Source organism: Podarcis raffonei, chromosome 5 (assembly GCF_027172205.1).
Source record: "Podarcis raffonei isolate rPodRaf1 chromosome 5, rPodRaf1.pri, whole genome shotgun sequence".
NCBI classification, from domain to species: domain Eukaryota; kingdom Metazoa; phylum Chordata; class Lepidosauria; order Squamata; family Lacertidae; genus Podarcis; species Podarcis raffonei.
The window spans coordinates 85,798,126-85,824,476 of NC_070606.1; the positions used below are offsets into that span (position 1 = coordinate 85,798,126).

Sequence of the window (26,351 nt, forward strand, 5' to 3'; positions counted from 1 at the left end):
TAAATGACATTTCTAGATGATCATAGATCAATTTGAACATCACTTGTTGACCAAGTAAAGCCATTATGAGATTATTTCATCCTGTCAAATTCAGATGGTGTATTCCTGCCCACTGTCCATTTTGACTAGGGCTGGACTCGGAATCTGACAACATCTGGAGTGCCAGAGTTGCCCATTCCTGCTCTACATGAAGATAGCTTATATTTGCTGCAACTAGAGGGGGTGGGAATGGAAAACAAACAGATCCTTGTGTAGTAAATACTAGCTGTGTGGCACATGAAGGAGACAAGGTAAAACCACATTGTGAGGACTTGACCATGAAAAAGAATAGTACAGTGCCAGCCCAATATATTTTGCTGCATGAACTGGAGCCCAGATGTTGCCCCTTCTCCACAAGGACCAACACGTAAAGAGTCTAGCTGCAACATTCAAACAAAAATTCCTACCCTCATCTACACCCCTACTGCAGCCCTGTGCCATCTGATGCCGGCTAGTTCACTGTGCTGCATGGTTGGACCAGCTCTGGAATACTACGTGAATTAGCTTATGAAATACCTTTATCTTCATTTATATGCTACCAAACAGCTACAGCATTGGGGTTTTCAAACAAAGCCGAAGATGGCTCATGTTGGATAGTTCAGTCAGTGGAGCATGAGACTCTTAATCTGAGGGTCAGGGGTTCCAGCCCATGTTGGGCAAAAGATTCCTGCATTGCAGCAGGTTGGACTAGATAGCCCTCGTGGTCTGTTCCAACTCTACAACTCTATGGCTTATTCTATTATTATATAAAATACCTGTAGAGTGCCAGTTGCATCATCCATCAAGCAAGCACTGTGAATGCACAACCAGCATTAATAAATGCAGAGCTTGTGCAAACGGCTTGGGCCCTTATTTGGGATCTAATGATCTAATCTAATGATACCAGCCAGAGTAGAAGACAACAGAGCTTGTCAAAAGCAACATTGTTCAGATAAATGCAAACTTGTGATACAGTGGTTTTGTCTAAATCAGCAGACTCCATGTCTATTCCATGACGTTTACATGGGATTGCTGTTGCCTCTGGAGTACACAGATGGCGATCATAAGGGAATAATTCCAAACTTTTCTGACTGGAGCTACCATGAAGGTAGGCTTGGCTCAGTATCAATTCCCTTACAACTGTCTAAAATTCCATACAGAAACCTAGTCCCACGCAAATAAAGAAAGTGGTAAAATTGACTATGCCAGATCAGAAATAGCTTTTAGTCTAGTCAATTTCATTCTTTGGAGGGTGGGGAGAGAATAAGAAAATATCTGGCATGTTGGGGCATTGTTGAGAGAGGTACACGTGCACAGACACCCCTTTAAAAGTGACAGGAGTGCATAATCATTTATCCTTCAACCTACTAAAATAAATTAACAACAAGACTCAATATTATTTCAGACATGGGCGAGTATAAACTGTGTTACTGGTCAAGGGCATTATCCAGAACATTCACTATTTAAATTGTAACAAATTTTCCAATTCACATTTGCACCATAATGATCTGTGAAATTCATTAAATTCTGAGGTCAACAGAAAAGCTCTCTCTGAGTCTAACAACTGGTCTGCCACTTAGGACCTGAAAGGCTACAGATGTCTATAAGATGGATCCAAACTCTGAGACAAAACTTCCATTGATTTCTTTAGGACAACGTTGATTTGAGCCAAATATTTGCAGTGACGACTCAGTTTTTTTAACACATCTAATCATTCACAGATCTTGTGGAATTTCCCTTCTGGCATTATCAAAGGAAAGACCAAGTGAAAAACAGTCTTGCAGTTCATGATCAGAAAAAAATTACGAGGGAAAAGATTGTGTATTAATATAAAGGTGATGAGGAAATTTTGGAACAAGGCAGCGTATGTAATGTTTTGGCTTCATTTATCAAGTGCAAGGTAATGCAGGACAAATTTCTCCTGTAATTGCAAACAAACACAGAATCAAACACTATGACCATGTCTTGCCGAATAAAGAACCTTTTAAAATGCCAGTGACCCACCATAATCCCTATTCATCATCCAATCTTGAGTAATTTCTAAAATAAACAGCAGTGGCTTGCAAGAGAAGAGAGATATTAAGAGAGGCTGTTGTGGGTAATTAGCTTGGAGAGTTTACCTGCAGGTATAGCGCTCTTTGCCTTTTCGTAGAAGGTTCTCTGGCAGGGTGCTGGGAGGGGCTCTGAAGTTGAACATGGAAGGGACAGATTGCATGATGTCACCGGCTTCTGGTTTCAGGGCACTAAAACTCTCTAGCTTTTCAGCCATGTTTTCTATAGCTGACATCTGCAAGGAGGAGGGGAAAATCATTGTGAGGACATTCTTGTACTCCAAAGAGAATTAGCACAATCTGGTCAACAAAGAGCTCCATTTTAAAAAGTGTACTGTTGAAAACTCTGCTTTTTTTTTAACTAGAAGAAACAATAAAAGTTGTTGCTATTTCAATGACACAATATTTATTCCACATTGTTACTATACGCTAATAAGGAAATATTACCAACATAATTTGGTCTCAAGCCAGTTTAACTGATACTACATTTCTGAGATACTGCAGCTTTGTTAGAGGTAACACAACCTTCTTACTGATTTACAGTATAATTCACATAAGAAAAAAGCAGTTACACATAAATCAGTTTATGTTTCTAGCCTGTCATCCAATTTTCTTGAGGCCATCTTGCTGCATGAAAATTAGCGCTGAGCCTCCACCTTGGACTAATTCAAGGCTTTACTGTTGTTACTCTATGTGTGTAGATATGTTTGTATAATGCCACAAAAGATAATATTTTCCTATTTAATAGTCTGTAATCATAATAAATCCATCCATCCTCTACAGGCACCCTCCCACCTACATGCATCTGGGTTGCAAATAAATAAATAAATAAGCAAGCAAGCCAGCCTTCCCTTGCTCGCTGCTGCTGCTGCCCGGAAGGTGCCTGAGTGAGGGAAGGTTTGCCTTCGATCAACCATTGGCAACCATATGGCAGGGAGAAGGTGAGAGGCATCTTCTCCCTGCCATATGTCTGCACCCCCATCCCGTCACCAGTTCTGCTTGGCACCCTTCTTGGCCCTCACCCTCTGTCACAGCGCACACTAGCTCCCCACAGGCAGGCAGGCAGGCAGGCTTGGGACAGGCCAGACAGCAGTCCTGAGTAATTTCCAGGATGCCTCTCTGTGTGTGTTAAGGAGCTACGCCAGAGGTCGGCAACCTAAAGCCCATGGGCCACAAGCGGCCCATGGACCCCCGCCACCCGCTCAGTCGGCTCCCGAGCGCCGCGCAGAGCAGGGATCGCCTTCCACGACGCTGACTGGCTTCCCATTGGCTGCAAGAAGCTCCTATAGCCAATGGGAAGCTGCACACGCCTCCTCCGCACCAGAAGGAGCGCCGTAAATAGTGTTTGTGCATGCTTGTGTGCGCGCACTCCGGCCCACCGTGGCATCTGCGGGACCGTGAACCAGCCCAAGCCACAAAATTTTTGCTGACCCCTGAGCTACGCAATGGTACACATATATGGTTCTGGATAAAGAGCTATGTAGAGTAAATAAGGTATATCCACCCTGTTATGCTGCCTGCTTCTTTTTACTCCATTAGAACAAAATTCACCAAGATGTCAATCACATTTAGTTAGGTCAGTGTTCCAGAGACAGAGGAATGACATAACTTTTTAATCACCTCCAAAGCAATGCTTTTCAGTGGTGTTAGTTCACACATTCAGCTGCCAATTATCATGTGTACAGTAATCAGGAGTAGAGTAATCAAGTGATGAACCTGTATACCTGAACCAGTCCTTATGGTAAAATACAAATAATCTCTAGTGCTGCACCCTGATAAGCGTTTTATGTGTGGCTGAAAGATCACACCTAATGAAGCTATTCCAGATTTTTTTTTAATACATAAATACGTAAATAAAAACAGTATGAATTCAGACATAAGAATGTGAAATAGTTGCAGAAGCATTAGTAGTAGCCAAAGTGTCAACTCGGTGCTACATGCTTCACAAAAGCATAAGTAACCAAGGCTCCTATCCTAACTGCACTTACTTTGGAGTAAATTCCACTGAACACAGTCCAACTTACGCAATAGCACTGCGTGCCCCTAAGAATAAGATAGCAGTGGAGATACAGGCATTTGCAATGAGTAGAAGAGATGCATGCCTAGAAGGTGAAGCAAAGGTTCTTCAGCAAATGCTTATGCCTGCAGCCTCTGCTTGATGGAAAAGTAACACTACAGGATGCCGTTGCAAATAATGAAGTGTTCAAATTACTCTGTATCTTCAAGATTAATGTATAATAGCCTTAATAATTTTCTCACTTCAACACTGAACTGACAACTAATAATATTACTCAGATTGAAAGAAGTTCGTAGGATCACCCCCTTTGTCCTGAAAGATTACAGAATTGCCCTAGGGTAAGCCTACTCCCCCTCCCCCCATCCTAATTATGACCATTTTGCAGAAAACCCAATATAGTAAATAAGGTTTAGTTCATGAGCTCGGGAATCTGTGAACTGATTTTCTTCTCGCTTACATTGCATTTACACAAAAGTGGCTCCATCAGGCTCAGTGTTACTCATCATTCAGAGAAATATATATGGAAGAAGACTTATTTGGCTTACATTTTTCATACTAAGATACAATATAAATATAGTAATTTGGTTTGCACTTTCTCTTTTTAGTCCAAAATAAATGTCTGCTCATTTCCTTGAAATGACTATTCATATTCTGCTTAGCGCTGGTATTTTTCTCTCCTTTTCGCCCGTAGCCTGCTCTTCCATTCCATGCTCAGACTTCTAATGCTCACTACAAATTGCAATGTACAGGGTTCCACTGCCAATTTGCCAAATGTCTTTCATCAAACATTGTGCAAAAAAAAAAAAAAAATCTCAGAGGAAAGTCAAGATACATTTACTTGTCAGGAGACAAATGGGAAAGCAGAGGGAAGCAGTAAGGGCTGGAAGCTCTGGGTTTTGATTCATAATCACTCAGCTGCTAAAACATTCTCCACAGATGCAAGTGGACAGGGCATTTGTCAATATGAAGGGTTGTGACGGGTACTGATCGTAGGGCCAAGATATGTAATGATGATGCTGGTTGGAGTAGGAGGCAATTCCATCCTAGAAGAGCAATGTCATTATCAGCCTACAGAGTTCAGCATTATCATAACATTTATTTTTCACTCCTTCCTATTTCTCCTTTCCCCCAGAATAAATCTGCCATTTTATTTCTCATTGCATTTAATCACTTCTAATTGTTTGCTAAGAGAAATAATTTTGCTGTTTTACTGTTGCCTGTGATGGAGGGATGGAAGCAGGGAAATGGTTTTTGGCCTTCTGGCAGATTAGTAGTGACACATGGCTTAGGAGTAAGGTACCACCTATTTCTGGTTTGGTGGGGGGGGGGACATGCATCTGGGAGGATAAGGAACGGCTTAGTTATATATTTAAATAGTTGAGTCAGTTTCATTACCAAGTGCTTTTAAAACTGTGCTTGGGTCAACATTCTTCCTTCCCACAGATCCCAGCATTAGTTGGTTAACCTATTTTCCTTTTCCTGTTTGAAATGGCTTTATCAAGCAATTACCGTGGATTTAAGGCTTGGTTCTGATCTATTCTAAGCCATGCATGTACTAGTCATTGTATACAAACCAGAGCTGATTTCCTAGTATGTGTTTTTCACTGATCCAGTGGCGGAGCTTCATGCTCCGGCACTGGGCAGTGGAGAGCAGGCGGGGGCGTGGCTGGCAAGCATCCCGGGGGCGTGGCTTATGTCCTGGGCGGGTGGCACACCACCTGCGGGGGCATGGCGCCCAGCGCGGGGGGCAGGCACAATGGCAACCCACCGGGATCGCGCTGCCGGGGGTGGTGCGCTCCCCCCGCCCCCCTCTTCCTCCACCAGTGCACTGATCCTGCCTGCTTAGTTAATGCACATCTGACTTGTAGCGGTTGCACGGACAATATATGGCAGTTTTATGAGGCTTGCCAGTCCACCCAACCCCAGGACCCTATCGCTAGTCACATGCTTATGTTGCTTCCAATGGCTGCTAGTGCAGCCATTCCTGGTTGCATCACTTCCTGCTTACTTATATATTCAAATACTTATTTGCTGCATTCTCTTCTATTTACACAGCACTTGTAGCTGCTTACTGCAAAGCTAAAAATATACATCCCACAATAAAAACAGCCAACTAAGAATCCCATAGTTAACCAACAATGCAAGTGTTTAAAACATTAAAATAGACCTCAGGAAAAGTATTCTGGAAAAGCTAAGTTTTCACCTGGTGACGTAGAATCAATAGAGAGGAAACCTGACACACCTCACCATAATGTTGGTGACATGATGGAGAAGGCCAAGCCCCACACTCTCACACTCCTCACCTATGTGAATAATGGGTCAGAGATAAATGAATTCTCCAAAGTGCCTGAATTTATTATTATGTTTTAGAAACAGATTTAGTTCTCTAGGGGCAATCTGAGAGTAAGTCACTTTATTCGATATAGGGCATTCCTGAATTAAAACATGGAACACAGCCAGCTGAACTAAGGGCTCAGGAAAACCTATGGGAGTGGCATTCTTTAAGGTACAACCAGCATTAGCAAAAGAAAAAGTTATGATTGCAATCGACTTGAGGGGCCAGTTGGTGAGCCTGATGTGCCCATAGGCTGCCTGTTGAGGAACACAGATCGTATGGGAATTGGCATAATAAAATTTAATCAACATGAAACAGCCAGCTTAATCCTCTGCCTTGAAAGCCAGCCCAAACAGGGCTTACATACAGTAGGACAACATAAGATGAACAAATCATTCTGAGCAATTCGTGAAGAACATAATTAGTGAGTGATGTTTATACCAAATTAATCCATACAGAATTAAAGAGTGTGCAATTGCAGAAATATTCCAGGGTCATTCAGCAGCAGCATCTGAAAGAGGTCATAAAGCTCAAGGGGGAACTAAAACTTATAAGGAAGGTGATGCTGCCACTAAAAATGGCAGCCCTACGTTGAGTCTCCTTCCAACCTGGTAGCATCTATCTCACTTTCCCCCGTCTTGACATGATGCTGGGTGTTTCTTTACCTAACTGGCTGCCACTGGCAGAGGTGGTGAAACATGTTAAGTTATTACATCAGGATTCAGAGTAAGTTGTACTGGATGTTAAAGGGCAAGAATCAAACTCATTTTAACAGCATCCCCATATGTAACATAATGCTTAGTTCTTCCTTAAGGGGCATGCTTGAAATCAGTTGCATTCCCCTTTATTTTTGAAATAGACCTGAAATAAACTGGGAATAAAAGTGAAGTGACAAGGGTGGAGGAGATTACCAGCTTCTTTCTTCTGCTTGCCTACAGCCCTTTTGCCCATTTGTATTCTCTCCTCTCACTGCTGAGAACCACTGGAGCAGCATGAAAGCTATCAGTGCAGCCTTCCTTTAATCTTCTTAGTGCCTGCTAGGGTAGCTCTTTGCCTCAGCCGAGGCAAAAGGTCATTGTTTCCCCATCTGAACAGATGTTCCCAGACAAAGAAAACCAAGGAAAGGTTGCTGAGGCAGAACTCGGGTCTAGAGGACATATCAGCAGTTGAAGGGGAAGGAAACTCTACAAGAATGTCATAGCTATATAACAATGGCTGCTAACAAAAACGCAGACCATCAGAATGTGAATGGTCCGTGCTTAGTTTCCAAAAATAGAAGGGCAAGTTGTTCAGGTCAAGCCCAGGAATCGCTCCCTCTGACCTGGAACACTATTATTGCTACTACTACTACTATTCTGCATTTACATAGCACTTTTTTAAGCATTCATAGTGCTTCACATACATCATCTCAGTAACCATTAAAGTACAGTGGGCCAGAAGCATTATTCTCATGTCGCAGATGATGGTTGAAGCTAGAAGACAGTGACTTTCCTTGGGCTACCTAGTGAGTCCATGGCTGAGGCAATATTTGTGCTTGAAGGATTCCTGGCTCATAGGTTATACTTTTCTCTACTGCATTGCTCCAACTGTCAAAAGAAGGAAGCCCTGGTTTGCTATTCCGAGATATGTGAAAGTAGTGATGACATAGTGCAGGGTTTTTCAAACTTGAGTCTCCAGCTGTTTTTGGACTACAACTCCCATCATCCCTAGCTAGCAGGACCAGTGGTCAGCAATGGTGGGAATTGTAGTCCAAAAACAGCTGGAGACCCAAGTTTGGGAAACCCTGACATAGTGGCATAAGAAAAGCATTCTGCAAAAGCTTTATATATGTACGTATTCATTCATTAATTCATAAATGCATACATGCTATTACATCGCAAATTCCAGGGCGGAGCTCAAGTGTGAATAGCAGGACAAAAGATTATACTCCCAGTCAAAACTGACTCAAATTAATCACAGGAATTCTGGCAGGGGTGGTTTCCTACCCAGTTACTGAAAATCCTTTATAGCAAGAATTTTCATGCATGTGCTCTACCACTGAACAAAATATTTGAACCTTTTGGTGTAGGAAGCTGCAGGATCAATGATACCAGACTGTGAACACTAAGAAATGTAAACTTAGAGAAATTATCTCAAAACATGAACAGGAACTACAAAAGCAAATAATTGCTTCATAACTTTTAAGGCAGTATTTTTATTTTTTTAAAAAAACTGCACAATAAATATATGGAGTTAAATGTCATACTGTGTTGTAACGGGCAATAGCATAGTTAACTCTTTGCAGAATTAAAGGAGGACAGTTCAGTCAAGAAGATATTTTAGCCACAGGAGATGGAACATCCATATTCAGATGTAGTACACCTGATTGTCAAGCTGGGAACACCAAACAGGGACTTAGCAGGTACAAAACAGGGACTTCCCAAGTAGCATCTGGCTGGCCACTGTTGGAAATAGTATGGGAATAGACAGACCATTAGGCCAGAGAAAACAGTGAGTGTTTCCTCCTTTGAGGAGCTGTTTTTATAGCTCAGTATTTGTTCTTTTAATTTAGAGAAAAGAGTCTTTTGGATAATGAATAGTTAAACTGATTTTTTGTGGGGACAGGGCTGCATGAAACTGGAAGCAAATTTCCATCACATTTTAAAAGTATTTTTAGTTTTTTGGCAAAGAACTTGTATTCATGTACTCAAAACTTTATGTCATATTATATAGAATATAGGCTTAATTTCTACATAGGCAGTATGGAGTCATTCTTTTCTGAAAATTGTACTTGGGCCCTCTTACAAAGAAACTCTTTCCCTGCTCATAGATGCAGAGTTTTGTTTTATTCTTTAGAGGAGGAGACAATATCACTCTGCACAAGTATAATGCCACACTTTCCTAAATAAGTGCCATACAAGTCATCTTATTATGAAAAAAGCATGGTTAAAAATGTTACCAGCCAATATGTTACCAGCCACCACTGCCCACTTCAGTTGTCTGAGTTCCTGCTGGTACACAGACACACACACACCCCAACCCCCCCCAAATCTCCCCTGGGACCACAGGAACAGAGAATATGAAGAGTCAGGCAGGATCTTCAGAGTTATCACTAGTACATGAGGATATTTGGGAGGAGGGGGACAGGCTGACTGAGAGCCATGAAGCAATGGAGCCTCTCAGCCTGAGCTGATTCACTGTTGAAGGAACAGCTCTCTTCTAGGCAGCAAGGTATAAGGCAGGCTTCCTCAACAACCTCCGGATGTTTTTGAGACTACAATTTGAGACTACAGTTCCCAGCATCCCTGACCACTGGTCCTGCTAGCTAGGAATCATGGGAGTTGTAAGCCAAAAACATCTGGAAGGTCGAGGTTGAGGAAGCCTGGTATAAGGGTTTAAGGAGAGTGATTAAAGAAATAGTGCCCCTATTCATCCATTCCTGCCCCAATATTCACATGTGAATGCACGGCTAGAACAGATGTCTGGCGCTGAAATATTTCCTCACCGAGGGAGACAATATTCCTTATCCAAAACCAACATCATGTTACCTCATATTAAGAGAAGAAAAAATTCAGGGCAACGATTGGATTTTATATGTCTACAGAGACATTCCTAAAGCTAGGGGGTGGCAAGAGAGTTCTTTGTTTCCTCTCTCATACACAGGCTTCTATGGTTAAGCAATGCATGCTCTTAATCTGGGCTAAGTATGTTTTTTAAATAAATAAAAACCCAGCATATTTTAATGCTATACAGCAAACCAATTTTGATTTACATACGTAAATAGCTGATTCTATCTGCATTCAGAAGTTTAGAAAAGGAAGCTGCTTGTATCCCATAACTCCCTTTTAGTCCCAGAGAGGCTATAAACTGTTGGGTGACGCAAACCTGCACGCTCTCCCAATTGAGGCCCAAAAATGTAGACAAGGCCATAACTAGAGGGGAGACGGTATTTATAAGCATCTCAGATGGGTTTGATACCATCAAACATGGCCTTGGTCCTTTATGTCAAAGTTTATTAGCTAGGAACAGAAAAACAGTAACAGATATATAGGGCAAATAGTCTGTTAAAAATAAATAATGACTTAATACCTTGAAATCGGAGGATTACATGACCCTAGCATTTCATAAATTAGGCCACTGAAGGCTTGCTTCACAAAATGGCTGGCCATCATAATTCATGGGAAATGAAAAATGATACAGATGTTCATTTTCTATGTTAATTAGTGCATTTTTAAGAAATATGAAAAATCTAGACCATATCAGCATCTTTTCATTGTCATTGCCAATACATTTTATTTTGGGGTCTATTTTAGCGACTCTCAAGAAGAATTATATGGATTTGCTCATGTGTGGATTGTATGTTCATGTGAATGGGAGAAAGGAAAACAGGGGAGAGGTCATTTGGTTGGGAATTTCATTCTTCATCTCTTTCTCAAATCTGCCAGTGAGAAAGGAGTGGGATACAGCAGGGGAGGGAAAATGTTAAAATATTGTAAACTGCCTTAAACCTACAAGTGACAGCGGGGTTAAACTGGAACAAACAAACTGGGGTTGAAGACGTTCAGCCAGTTTTTTGCTAGTCACTTATAACATTCTTGAAATACGAAACCTTCCCATCACTTATTTTCCTGTAGACCTTCTCCCAAAGTGCCTTTCTCTAATCTGATCTCAATTTTGGTACTTGAGTCAGAAAAGTGACATTGTGAGACAGACTGTAGAAAAGATGTGTAGCAGGGAAGGTCTGCACTCCTTGGCTATATATCAATTTTGCTCATTAAATGAGACCCCTCACACCCATCTCTCATTTCTCAGAGGAGATCTGGTTTTAAAAACATGGCTCTGTGGTCTTCATTTGAACCTGAACTCCCTTGCTGTTCTAAAAAGGATCAAGTCTGACCTGAAAACCTTTATGGAGGTTAGACCTTGTCATGTGACTGGCTATAATTATTGGTAGTTGCTTCCGTTCACCAATGCTCATGATGCACAAGCTAAATCTATCTGGCTGCATCAGTGGGAGAGGTGAGACTCCAAGGCCTACTCCATTGGCTTGGGTTGGAACAACTGCAGTGTAGTTTGCTGTTTCTCAGAAATGCCTCCATCAGCAGACAATCCACCTGGTCATCATCATAACATTTATGAAGAATATAATATAATTTATGAGGAACTGGTACTTGAATCTGCTTGCCCTCCTTGTTTCTTTCACTTTTGTTTTGTGTTTGGTGGATGGTAGTCCACCATTTCATAATTTTTGCACAGCGCCAAGAAAATATTAATAAACTGTCCAATCAATCAATAGTTCTCATCCCCCAGGTTCAGGGCTCACAATTAAAAAATGGAGCTGTGCAAAGTACTGCTACTAACTATGAAAAAAATAAAAACAAAGAGAGAAGTAAATTGTAATGGTCACGTGCAGAGTACTGAGGTGAACTGATGAAGTGCCACAAGAAGCAGTTGAGCTTCTCACTTTTGTCCAAGCCAACTGTAGGCTCATGCACACTTTCGCTTGTTCCACGTCCAGAGAGCACAGGTCCAAGAGATTTTCTCCTTGCCCTGTCCCTTTCCCAAGGAAAACCTGCTCTTTAGCTTTAAATTGGGGCAAACATAAATCCATAGAAAACCCAATTGATGTTTGCTCTGATTGAGCGATAGGGTTTCCCTGGGGTGGGTGGGTGGGAAATATACTTAAATAATGACTATATAATATTCCTTTACATGGATTCATCTGCAAAAGATTGTTTCAAAGGTGGGTGCTCAGAGAGATCCCCCATCACATGTTCAAAAAATGTGTGAGTGGATGACAGGGTTGCACAACCTAGCTTGGTACTTCCTAGCTGTGGCCACAAAAACACATCTGTGTGTTTTGCTTGTTCTGCTTTATGCATGTACTGACACATGCATGTATTGCTTGTACATGTGAGGGGAGCGCTGTGATCTGTGAGGGATGTCATCTAAACTCCCCAATATGGTGGCTTCTGATCCATAGTAGATGGCATACAAAGCCCACACTAGCACAGTAAAATGCTTTATGTGTTCAATTGTGCTGCTGTAAGCTCAGAGCTTTGGATCAGTCACTGGCACAAGAATTTTATGCCTCTAGAAATCTTAATACAATTCTTTGAAACGGTTGCACATACAGTCCTTTGTAGCAGACTCCCATTCATTAGAACGTGTAATGGAGTAAAGACTAGCATTTGATGAAAAGTAGAATAAGACACAAGTGTGATTTAGGAGAGCTAAAATAATTAGCAGGAAAAGACTTGCAGGGTTGCAGTGAAGTAAATGAGTTTTCATGTCACGTTTCTTATGCAATTTCTTCTACAGTGTTTAAATTGAAAATATAAATAATGAACTTACCCAAGTTCTTTGATCAGGCAATTGGAACTGGGAGCAAAATTGAAACAAAAACAACACATTATTCCTGCTTTTGGATCCCTTATTGCAATTAATGTATAGTTCATGCTACAATAAATTTGTTTGTCTTTAAGTTGCTAAAACTCTTTGTTGTTTTTGCTTTGAGTGACTAACATGGATTACCCTTCTGGAAGTGGATTATTTGTATCTGAAGTGACATTGGGCCAGTGCACAACAGTGTTGAAATTCCTCTTAAGGCAGGAGAGGGCAATTGGATCCAGAGAAAGGTAGGGAGGTGTGAGGGAGGAGAGTACTTTCCCAAAGCTAGCTTGCCATTTCTTAACCACAGTTAAAAGGGAGCCAGTGCTGTGTCTCAACTTGTCCATCATATCCAAAATGCAGTGCGGCCATTGTAATTATTACGTTCCAAAATGATCATTTTCAAAAAATAAATCAAGATGTGTTTATTTTAAGTAGATTTTTCTTTTAAACAGGGTCTCTGTGGTTTGGTCCTAATAACTTACCATAGTTTTTATGGAAAGTTACAGGTATGTTTGTCAACCGCTAAAGTTAATCTTTGTATGATTATTAAAACAGTAGCGCAAAATAAGTTATCACACAACACTGAGTTAAATTCTGCCTTTGGAACTAAAGCAGCGTATCTCTTAGAATGTTCTAATCCTATTTTACCAACCAGCAAAATTGTGGTGGATCCCTAACCACACACATACCAGTTTTGTGTCAAAACTATTTTTCATTTGTGTGCCATTTGCAGACACTATCTTTAAATTTCACTTTAGAATAAAACATATTCACATACAGATTTATTTATTTTTACCTTTCTGCTAATTTACCTTATTCACAAGTGCAATGCATAACAAGTGCTTAAGGTTAAGAGATGCAATAGTGAAGCATGGAGCAGCAGCAAGCTTAGGGGAGCTGCTTCCAAACATGGCTGGCAGCCCACCAAGAGCTCAATGAACCTCACAGGGGTTTTTTTGTTGCCTCCTGCCATGTCTTGGTTTATCATAAATAGTGAAGACCTACTTCACAGTATGTGAGCTGCAGAAGAAGCGAAGCAAAACTAGGTCCTGAACATTTACAAGACAAGAGAACCAGGACAGGAAAAGACACACCAAGGAAGACTAGCAGAAACTCAGGACGGGTACCAGACTCAGGCTCATTATTCACTTGATTGGTGTCACTTGAACTATGCTAAATCATAAGAGGCAGCTGGTTGACTGGCACATGGTAAGTAAGCCATTTGTATGGAGATGCTCACCACACAGCTGGGAGGATTTTCTTCAGTCCTCACAAACCTTAGTTTTAGACACTTGTGGTGATGTAAGGTAAAGCTGCAGCAATTGTACAGTGAGTTGATCAAGTGATAATACCAAGCGGTGGCAGTATTATGTAAAGCAACAACCGACAGAGGAGCTAGAGTAAGGAAAAGCAAAGGTCCAAGGAAAAACAGGCCGGCTAAGGGAGATCTCTCAATCTGACAGCTGATCAACATTCACTCAACCAAAGCTTTCTTTGCATCTCCAAGAAAAGTAATTTCATCTGTGCATGCTGCCAATACATGGGTAAGATTATGAGTGCTAGGCTCATATGCATGCAGGCTAGATCGGCATGATCAGAGGCGTAGCATGGGAGGGGAGGCCATGGGGGCCGTGGCCCCGGATGCAATTTTGTGAGGGGGCTCAAACAGGCTCCCCCACAGCAGGCTCCTTTATTGGAGCCTGGCTCCACGCAAGGAGGAGCTGCGCCTTGGCTGCGGTGCTTGTGCCTGGCACAGGCTGACCCGGAGGAGGTAAGCAGGGGGAGAGTGGGTGGCAGCTTCCCCGCGCCTCTCCTACCCTGGACTGTGGTGTGCCAAGGACGCCTGCCGCACACACACACCCCTCGGGCACATCCCACACACCGCCCCAGGCAGCGTAGGCATACGCTCCACCGCTGGGCATGATTCTTCTCCACACAAAAAGAGAGCCCATACCTTGTGTTACCTCACACTTTATTTTCTATGCCTTGGGCACTCCACAAGGAAGATTCCATGAAGCTCAGTCACATCACCCTGAGGCAAACCTGTTGACCAGCCTTCCATTAACCTCTTACTACATCCTTTTGCAGGGGCTACTAGGAAGCTCTAAGTCACTGCAGCCAAAACAAGTGTGTTTGTTTTAATCGCCTCTCATTTCAACTACAGTGGTACATCGGGTTACATACGCTTCGGGTTACATACGCTTCAGGTTACAGACTCCGCTAACCCAGAAATAGTACCTCAGGTTAAGAACTTTGCTTCAGGATGAGAACAGAAATCGTGTTCCGGTGGCGCGGCGGCAGCGGGAGGCCCCATTAGCTAAAGTGGTGCTTCAGGTTAAGAACAGTTTCAGGTTAACGAATTAAGTACTTAACCACTGTATAGCCGTACGAGTTTGGGAGTGAGTTCTGACATAGGGTTTATCAATATTTGTAGCTCGGTGGTAGAGCAGTTGGACTTCCATACAGAAGGTCTTGGGTTCCATCTCTACAGTCTCCAGGTAGGGCCAGGGGAGCTGCTGCCAATCAGTGTAAATAATACTGAGCTAGATGGACCACTTGTTTGACTCAATATAAGGCCATTTCCTATGTTTCTATGTTAATTGTTATTGTTTAGTCATTTAGTCATGTCCGACTCTTCGTGACCCCATGGACCGGAGCATGCCAGGCACTCCTGTCTTCCACTGCCTCCCGCAGTTTGGTCAAACTCATGCTGGTAGCTTCGAGAACACTGTCCAACCATCTATGTTAATTACTCTATTTTATTTCTGTTCTTCCTTTTGATCCAGAAGGCTACCCAAGGTGGCTCACATAAAATAATAAAATACAGTTCTTTTGGGTCTGTTTCCAACCCACTCTGGCACGTAGCACTCCCCTGGGGTGGCATGTACCACAACCCACACGTCTCATCATCAGCATTTTTTTAGTAATACTACATTTAAAATCTGCCTTCCCTCCACAAAGCCCAGAACAGCATAAGTGGTTTTCCCCATTTTATTCTCACAGCAACCCTATGAATTTGGCTAGGCTGAGAGTAACTGGGTCACAGTCATCCAGTGATCTTCATGGCTGAGTGGGGACTTGAATATGCATCTCCCTACTTTAACAACTATGGCATTATGGCTCCTGGGTTATTGTAGCTGATAAACACCTAACACAGTGTTAGCCACCACACAAAAATACTCCTAAAGGTGCAACAGGTTTGTGTACATTTCCCACAAGCAAAACAGAGCAATGGTTTGTGAAGTGGGAGAGTGACTGGCATTGATATATAGGGGTGAGAGAGAAGGGTAGAGACAGTTCACTTCATCCACCTTCCACTAAGTCACCTCCGAACTTTGGTTGCTGAACACAGCTACTGCTTTGAACTCAGGGTCTGTGATCACTGCTGACATGACATGATAATCCTAGGAAAATAACACTCAGGAATCACGTACCCACTTATCTGGGAATAGAGAATCACAGAATTGTAGGGCCATCTAGCCCAACCCCCTGGAATGCAGGAAGCTCAACTCAACTAAAGCATACATGACAGATGGTCTGGGTAGACATTCACTGTCAGTTACCTAATTTATATGGAAATCCCCATAGTTTTCATTTTAAAAAGTATATCTGTTTCAAACAAGCAGCTTTGTGTGAAGATTTTATCCCTTCAGAACTAAATGTTAGAAGCAGCTCTCAGAATATGAAGTTTGGCAGAAAGAAAAGATGTGATGAAGTTTACATAATCTTCCTGGGTACAGACAAAGGGACTGTCTCTTAGTCATGTGACAAAACGTAGTGTGGTTGTTAGAGAAAAGAAGGTGTTGCATGACAGCCTTTCCTCAAGTCCTGCTTGCAGCTTTCCCTCCGGCATCTGGCTGGCCCATCTGTGAGACCAGGAGGCTGGGCTACGTGGGCTGCAGGCCTGATCCAGCAGTCTCTTCTTATGTCCCTTCTTATAATTGCTCCCTGCCAACTTCCCTCCACGCCCCCCCCCGTTCCTGTTCCCCTTTCTCCCCTTTCCTTTCTCCCCTTTCCAGTATGTATTTATTACACAACCTTTAAAGTAGCTCAAAACCACATTTTTGTTTCATAACAACCCTATGGAGTAGCTGAGGCCCAAGGCCAGCTTTTGCAGAAATCCTGCATTTTATTTTATTTAAAATCTTTATATACTACTTTATATTTTAAAAATATCCAAAGCAGTGTACAACACAGAATTACAAAGCAACACAAACAATCAGTATAAAACAATAGATATATATAAATATATAGTAGTCCAATCTGGTTGCCGTGTATGCAGCAACATTACTAATCAAAAGATGCCTCTTGGAGCAAACACCTTTTTACAACATACTTAAAACATAATGCAGTTTATGCAAGCCTAATTTCTCAGGTAGGCAAAGACCTCTCTACCTGTTGAATACAAGACAGAATACCAGTGGCTGTGGTGCCACCACAAGATTCCCATATGCTGATTTCAGTGAGTTGGACTGTCTATATGGGAGAAGGCACTCTTTCGGATACATTTGTTCAGGGCTTTATAAGCTAACAGCGAAACCTCAAACCAGGCTCAGTAGCAAATTAACAGCCAATGCACTTGCCTCTGCTATGTTCACAATATGCTCACAATATGCAACTCCACTGAGCAGCCATGCTACCGCATTCTGTACTGGCTACAGCTTCTGAACCAGCCTTGGCATGAGCCCTAGGCAAAGGCTACACTGCAGTAATCCGTTGCTGAGATTACCCAGTGCATGGGTCACTATCGCTAAGCTATCCCTGTCCAGGAACCATCGTAGCTACTGCACCAGCCAAACCTGGTAAAAGGCACTCCTAGTCCTAGCCACTATGGTCACTTGGGCCTCTAGTAGCAACGATGGAACCATTTCAGAGGGAGTGCACCCCCTCCAGAACAGGTGAATTATTTCCTTGACCCAAGAACTGCTTACTTACAGAGCCGTCATCTCGCCGGCCCTCATCCATCCCACAACTACATCCAGGCACTGAGTTGGGTCCTGAAAATCAGTACTATCCAAGAGTTCCTACAGCTGGGTTACTGTGGATCTCCCTAGTTCCTCAAAATGGGGATATTAGTGACTAGGCAGTAGTTGTCATACACCAACAGGTCCAGGGTGGGTTTCTTGAGGAATGGTGGCACAACTGGCTCATCACCACACCCTGAACCCACCTGGTCATAGCCGCTTCCTGCCTAGTCCTTATCAGTCAAGAGCAGCAGGGATCAAGAAAGCACATGATTTGTAGCACTGCTGCAGGCACCTTGTTCATGTCTTCAATGCCTCACTAACTGCAACAGACCTCACAAAGTAAGATCCGCTGGTGCACTGGACATCTCAGTGGGATCTGCAACAAAATTATAGTCCAAGTTGCTGCAGATGCAACCAATTTTATTCTCAAAGTTCGCTGGAGAAGGTTTTGACATTCCCTGGACCATCCTGAACAGCTCTGTAGCCCACTTGCTTGTGGATGCAAAGTAAGCTATTCTCTGCCATGCAACAGGCATGATTATGAGTTCTAGCAAGTGTTTGGTTGGCCTCACAGTTGTCCAGTCTACTTCATTACTTGCAGCTCACTGGAGTCCCTGGGAGCAATGCAAGCTCCAGAGTGCTGAAGAGGGCACTTAGCAATCATGTTTATGGCATGTCACATCTCACTGTTCTGTATTCGGAACACCCTTCTCACATTCTGGGGCAGAAATCAGAGTAAGAGTACATCCTGTTCTATGCATTGGTTTTATAGCATGCCAGCCTAAACACCAAAACACACATTGTATTTGCCACTGAGAAGATGTTGAAGGCATTCACCCTGTAGTAACTGATTCCCCATTGTACCATTTTGATTGGGTCCATCACATTGCACATCATCCATTCTTTCCGTCATACGTGAAGGCATAAGAACTATTTCTTGTGAGTTCCCCCAAGTGAACAGTTCAAAAGCTATGTCAAAGAGCAATCACTTTATATAGAAGGCATTTTTTGCTAGCATCCTCATGACAAAACATAAATTGTAACTAAGTTCTCATAGTCTAGCTACTGCTTTATGCTGGCTCTCAAAAAACAATTAGAACAGTTATGGAATGCTTAACTCACCATCAATTGGTAACAAAGGAGTAACAGAGGAGTAACAAAGAAAGATGGGTTTGACTCCATATTGTCTCGATTTATATCGTTTATTAACAATAGTACAGTAATCTCCCTTTTGTCTCAGTCACAGCAGCCACTATGGAGAAAATATCTCAAGGCTCTAGACTGAGGTATACCCTGTGGATGTGAGCTTAATCTGTAATGTAAAAGATTTTCCAAGTCTGTTTTGATGCCATGAGGATGACTGCATATGAGACTTAACATCTGTGCATGCATTAGTCCTGGAAGGAAACACTTTATGCATGGCAATTGTTGTTGTTTTTTAATTCAAAATACCAATTATGATACTAGGGTTGAGCCTGGAGCCTCACGCACGCAAAAAATAAAATATAAAAACACTTCCAAGCCCCATTCTGTGCCTAATAAGCATGGGACCCCTTTGCCCAGCAGTGCCATGGCCCATAGATTGCAGCAAAATACTGGGCAAGGTTTTGCCCAGTGTCTTCTCTGTGTGATGGGCTCATGGGAAAAAGCTGTCCCATGAGCCCTTGCTGAAGAAGGGAGGGGAAAACCTATATAAGGCTGCTTCTCCTGGAGCTCACAGCCATTTTGCTTTGAGAGCTTCCTGCCCACCCTCCCTTGGGTTAGAGCAGTGCTTTTTTCTGGAGAGATGCAGGGGTACACATACCCCTAAACATTTTGTGAATCTAAGTTTGGCCTCATTGAGGGGCAGTATTTCAATATGAGTAGGAAAATGAGAGTATCCCAAAAAAAAAATTGGGTTGCTGGTTGACAGAGCCAGAAAGGATCTATCTTTCTTTCTTTCTTTCTTTCTTTCTTTCTTTCTTTCTTTCTTTCTTTCTTTTTCTCTCTCTCTCTCCCTATCTCTCTCTCTCTCTGATTGGCACTTGGTTGGGCTTTTCTCTGCCATTCCCTCAGTGAAATTATGGCTTTCCTAATAATAATAATAATTTATTATTTATACCCCGCCCATCTGGCTGAGTTCCCCCAGCCACTCTGGGCAACTTCCAATCGAGTGTTAAAAACAATACAGCATTAAATATTTAAAACTCCCCAACTTCTTTGGTTAGACGGAAGAACATTTTTTGTATGAGGGCGGAAATGGCATTGGTCAGGATCAACATAGTGTCTGGGGTGCCCCCATAAGGGGCCTGAGGATGAACCATGGCAAACCCAATTGTGGGTTTGGTATCTGCCCAGTTGGAATCTGCACTCTGGTCCCTAGTGAGACCTTGCTTGGCTTGCACCACGGCAAGGTTCAGCGCTGGCCAACTCCTGTCGTGCAGGTTTGGAGCGATCTAGACTCAGCAGATCCATCCCATCAACATGGGGCTTGTGGAATGATGAACTGATCCAGGGACCCAATGCCATGCCAACCCTTGCCCTGTCTGCTGCTGTCAATAAAGATTTGGCCTGATTTTATCCCGTCACTGTTGTACGGTCTGGCTATTTTGCTGCTCTCACGGGTCAAATAGTGCACCTGCCTGGGCAATGTACTGCATCCCTATAATTTTGTCCTGAAATGTCCTAAGCCAGGTTTCAGTTAGTATAAACTATGCATTCTTTATCCACTTATTGGTAGATTCTTATGAAATAAATATTCCCTGAATGCCAGCTTACACTAATTTTTGTAATATTATGGACTACCACAAATACGGTCACTGACAAGTTCTCATATCCTTATCCTCTGAGCTTGGCCATGCTTGCTAAGCTGCATATAATTATTTTCAACAGTAAAACAGTGGCTTTCTACAGTACTGTGGAACAATCATATCGGTGTTTGCCTATAGTGTTATAAATGAAACATAGCAATAGAAATTAGAATTCCAAGATCCTAGACCTTTGTTTAGGCTACTAAACTAGCACAACCAGAAGAAGCAACCCTGACCTGACAAAACAAAAATGATGAAGTCTATGCAAGCAGTGCTCAATTTTATCTCGTGCATCAAGAAGTTACAGGTGGCAAAGGTTATGTATTAAGGTGGACCCACAAATTCCTGTGGCTTAGAAACAAAATAGACCCTAAACTTGTGACTGAGCCTGTCTGTCATGCAGTTGGGTTGGGCATTTTTGCCCCCTGGCAGGTATGACATAAGCAAATACCAGAAGTTGCTCCCTGCTGACATATCTTGAAAAATTGAGAAGCAGACATATGGTGGATCAGTCATATTATCATTTCACCAGGTGCTTTTGTTTGGCATAACTGCATAAGAACTTAGTTTAACAAGCACAGCGCCTTGAAAACAGAGGCTAGAAATTCAGGGAGGTGCTTTGGGTGTGCCCGACATTTTGCTCATGCCAGTCTACATAGTGCAACTTCTGGGCATTTTTCTTAGAGGCATTCATGCCAGATGAAAGACTACTTCCAGTACACCCTAAGGGGCTTCTCTTGTGGCATCTGAGACACACAACCCAGAATTCCACTGGGCATGTGGAGACAGTTGCACTGTTCTCCTGAAGTCTTCCTGAAATCACTGTGAAAAGTAAAACAATGCTACGTGGTTTGTTTCTCCCTGCTCACTAAAACTTGTATGTTCTAGGAAATCCGATAATGACTAAAATTCCCATTGTTCCTGTGCACCTGTGTCTATGGCTTAACATGTTTGTTTACCATCACAACATCTTGATTGTAAAAAATACTTACTTGTGGGTGGAATAAGAATCCCGGAGATGGTCTCAAGTACTTTTCTTTTAAAGCTTCAAGTGGGTCAGTTAGCTTTCTTTTTTCTACTCTGTAAATGTTAAAATAAGAATGTTCTTGTGATGACTCAGTCTCACATATGGATAACTATTTGATAACTTGGATTCAGAACAAGAGGCAAAACTTCTCAGGCACAAAGATCAAAGACAAGGAGGTGCAATTCACTATGCTCTTTAATGTCAATGAGGTTGGTGGGCATCCCTTAAAAAACTACGCCAATGACTCTGGAAACATTCCAGTTTCAAGTATCTACTATTATGCGCAACAGAAACTGCTGAGTGGTCTGAGCACAGTTATCAAAGCCATAACTATATTATCAAAACTATAGAGCTGAAATGGCCAATTTTCTATGGAACAAAATCAAATATTAAAAACAAACAAACAATTGGACTGAAAATTTTTCTATGAAGCATTTATTATTGTTTTACTATTAATAATATTATCTGCTTTTGAAGTATGGGAAATGAGTTCCAAATATGTCAGCATCGACGCTCACCACTTCAAATACAAAATACATCTATTTCCATATTCATATTTTCCCCCCCCATAGGATTATGGGTTTTTTGTAACTCATCATGAAGGTCTGCCAAGTTTATATCATGGCAATATTGGCTAACTGTTTAAAGAATGAGAGGATTTTTTGTTTTACATTTGGAAGCTGTAGATTAGTTAAGTTGTGCCAAGTGACTGAAGCAGCAAATTCCATAGTAGACAAATACTACAGAAATAAACAAAACGAGGGGGGGGGGGTAATTTTAACAGGATGCTATATTTATTTAGGTCTAAATCCCATGAATGAATATCCAGATGTGATATTCGAAAACAGCAAGTTGGCGTCATTCAGCACTTGTTCATAAACGTAGGCCAGTTTTTTCCCAAATTTTATTCTTTCAAAATATAAAAATAAAATGTTCCTTTCCCCGTTTAACCTGAACAGCATAGTTGTAGAATATGTAAGAGTAAAAATTACTCACTCTCAGAGGAGCCCCCCGCTCCCTGTGTTTCTGCATGAGTCACTGATCTGGGTATGTCTCCTGGTGGGAAAGAAACAAGGCCAGAGCAGTGACTCAAGCACAGGCAGATTGGAGGCCCCTCTGAGGGTGGGTAATTCTGCTGCCATCTCTGCATTCTCTGCTCTGTGGGTGGGTTATTGAGGGCTTTAATTAAAGAGCCTTTAACTATTTAATGAATTTAGACAACTCTTGCTGTCCTCTTGCTGTGTGCTGGCATATTACATGGGAATGAACACCTTAGGAAGCCGGCAGCCATTATTATCTCTTGTCCAATTGTGTTTTGTTTAGATTTTTGTTCATCTGTTCTTGTGGTATGCTTTGCTCCTTTGCAACACATACGCACCTACGGCTGTACACCAATAGAAGTCAATATACTCATGGGAAACACACTAGTCCGCATTGTCAGGGGGCAGCTAGAATACTTCCACTCATGAGGAAACTATATTTGGGTACAGCTGCATGCCCGATGATAGATCCATCAGGTTTGGGCTCTTACTTACAAAGAGAGAAACTTGGCTAGCCTGCCATTTGAAGTGGCAAACTTGGGGGAACAATTTAATGTATTGTCTTTCCAGAGATCACAGGGAAGACAGTACCCATTCAATGTGGCAAATAAAGAAACTATTTTATGAAAACCCAGAAAAATCTCTAATCAGGGATATCAAATTGAATTTGTTTGAATGCACTGGCTCTTTTGGGTGTCTCCCTGGATAGATCCAGAAAATAGCATACATTGCTATTTCCCTTTGGAATAATTGTTCTATTGTCCTGTGTTCAATAAGATATCCGAACACACTAAGTAATATTTACTATTATTGTTATTTCACGGCTATATTACTATTTATCATGCAGTTTCTTTGGCATTAGTTGTAATACTCTGCACAGCAGAGTGCAACAAACACTTCCCAATAATTAAAAACAAATCAGTAGATTACTTGATTGTAAATAAAGGCAGAATTTTACCCTTGAGTTCCACGTTGTGTTGCTATGGTACAACGTGTTTTGAGTTCTTGAGTGAAACACCTTTGATTGCAGTGGAGATCGACGTTCCTAGTTTGCAAACAAAAGCTGGATTTGACTGCCAATTTTTAAATACATTATTTTTTCTGAAGGGAAAATTGCTTCAAATATAATAATTATTTTGTATTAAGAGAATAAATGTTTAAAAATCCCCAGTCCCTAAGCTGCATTCATTCAAATTTCAACTATTTGTGCATTTTATTACATTAAATGGCTGAGGACCATTTGGGCCATCTGTATAGCTTGTTTCATGTGTATTACCTGTAAATGGGATCCATAAAGAAAGGTGTTGGCCTTGCATGTTGCAAAGAGATGTCCGATGACTTCCTTGATTCAAGATCAATATCTCCTTTCTTTCCTCCAAACACATGGTTTTTCCGAGGCTCAGTCTGTTTTGTACCACTAGCTCGACTTCTGCTGCCCATACTCAAATCTAGAGGCTGGTCCTGGTTGGTCACTGATGGAGCTGCTGGTTTTGAGGTTATAGGAGTAAGTGGTTTCTCCTCCTTACGTTTAGTGGTAAGGTCAAAGGGAGACTCGGAGGTTCCCTTTAAGATCTTCTTTGCTTCACCTGGCGATTGGGGTTCCATTTTCAAAGGTAACGGTCTCAAGTCTCTATCAGGAAATGGGTACATTGACTGAGAGAATGCTGGAAAAAATGGGAGGGGAAACATGGAAGGGTAAGGTAAGGCTCCAACCTTTTTGTCCTGTAGCCCCACAAGTCCTGTCGAACCAAAGTATTTTTCAGCAATAGAGGCAATGGCCTTTATAGAATCATTCACAGCTCCTGACACCGCAGTTTGCTCCTCTAAAGATGGTAAGAAGATGGAATGATTGCTGTATTCTTTCTTATTATTTACGGAAGCCAAATTCTGCAGAGAGTTTACTTTGTCTTTGAACATTTTACCATTTTCTTTACATTTCTCTTTATCACTTTCAATGTCACTTTCCAGATCAGAGCCAGAGGTGGTCTCCAGGTCACTCCCACTGGGGGTACTGACATCATCAAGGTCACTACTCTCTGACTGGTCACTGATTTTTTCATGTGGCCTCTCTTCGGAGGACCTTTCTGGTTGAAGCTCCACTGGCTTATTTTCACTTAGGTTAGGTGGGTGCTTATTTAGTGCCTTCAAAATATCCTGGGTAGCTGGCAGTGTCTGAGGATGTGTCATGAGGGGACTTTGACTTTTGATTGATTGGTCTGTGTTTGGCAGTCCTTTAACAGGAGAACTAGCAGGTATCAAAGGTGGCCTGTGGTACAAGCCTGAAGGAAACAGACCAGGGAAGCTAAAAGAAAATCCAGGAGCTGTTGGAAAGGTAAGACCAGCAGGATGCCTATTGGCACCAAAATAGTCAGCAAGGCCCGGATTTGCATGATTCATATTAACCATGGAAGATTTATCCATAGCTGGGGTTCCAGGAAGTGATATGCCTTGGCCAAAAAATCCTCCTGCCGCAAAATGGTTCTTGCCCTCACAAAATCTCCTGTGTTTATTTAAGGAAGACGTAGTGCTGAACATTTGTCCACAGTCTTTGCACTTGATTTGGGTTCTGCAATCAGCATGCATACGCTTATGACGGCAAAGGTTTGAAAACTGAGTATAGGACTTATGGCAGACCTCACCTGTGTGTAAACAACAACAACAACAAAAACTCAGGATTTAAAGTAATTTTTTCTGTTCCTCCTCCCCACACCCCATTCAGTCCCACCCAGCTGCTTTAAACTGAGCATCTGAAGTCTTTTACACTTTTAGAAAACTTACTTAGAGCTCATTCCTAAACATGTTTACTCAGAAATAAGACCCACTGAATTCAATGGAATTTATATCCTTGTATATGCAACTATGACTGCAACCAGCATTGCTATGTGCATACACTTAAGAGTAAGCCCCATTTAACACAGTCTGTTGATTTGAATGGGTCTGTTCTGAGTATGACCAACAATGGACAGCACCAAGGCCTTAAACATGTATAGGGGCTGCATTGTTAGTCAGACATCTGAAAGGATGAGTCTGAGTGCAGATTGCATGTAAAAAACAAGGAATCCAGTTAGGCAAATATAATGAGAAGCAGAAAATGAAAATCCCCACATTTCTTTCCCTTTTTTTTTTAAAAAAAATCAACATTAGTATCATATTGTTTTATTGTTCATAATATTTGACAGCCTTGAGGTTTTATATGCATTGGCCAGGATCCAGAAAAATCCATGTGCATGCACCTGAAACCCCTGTCGTCCTTCCGATTCAGCAGTCCCCTACTTGCAAGTTGAGAAGAGATACAAAAATGTTACATGCAAGCCAGTCTTTTGCACATACATGGAGTTCTGGATTATGGTCACTGCTTTATAGTACAATGATATCTAGACACATAAGACATAATTGCAGAAGAGAATACCATATTGAACCTTGCATATGCATGAGTAACTTGACCCCGTGGTTTGCTCCATTATTTTGATTGAACAAGCATATAAAGTTACTTTTTTCTAAGAAAGTCTGAACAGAAGTTACCACAGGTTTAATGCTTTTGATATATACTGATATATATATATATATATATATATATATATATATATATATATATATATACTGCATAACCATGATAGCTATACTGGACTGATTTCAGAAATAAGGTACTGTGGTTGTATATGTGCACCATGAACAAAGAATACATTTTCTAAGTTAATTTCTACAGTTGGAACAATTCCTGTGGTCATTTACTAA

At 41.7% G+C, this 26,351-nt stretch overlaps 1 protein-coding gene across 17 annotated transcripts in view; it reads right to left on the reverse strand.

The window, feature by feature from the left end:
* The window catches only part of MECOM (MDS1 and EVI1 complex locus), a 467,205-nt gene that overhangs the window by 18,234 nt on the left and 422,620 nt on the right, over window positions 1-26,351 (reverse strand). For 7 of the 17 annotated variants that reach the window (XM_053390473.1, XM_053390475.1, XM_053390472.1 and 4 more), the window contains 5 exons: window positions 23,893-25,255; window positions 23,575-23,661; window positions 21,542-21,629; window positions 12,755-12,781; window positions 2,139-2,305 (listed from right to left, as the gene is read on the reverse strand). In XM_053390473.1, the coding sequence (XP_053246448.1) occupies window positions 2,139-2,305; window positions 12,755-12,781; window positions 21,542-21,629; window positions 23,575-23,661; window positions 23,893-25,255 (1,732 nt within the window). The remainder of the gene's footprint in view (window positions 1-2,138; window positions 2,306-12,754; window positions 12,782-21,541; window positions 21,630-23,574; window positions 23,662-23,892; window positions 25,256-26,351) is intronic. The other 10 variants (XM_053390479.1, XM_053390478.1, XM_053390476.1 and 7 more) reach the window with 5 other exon arrangements.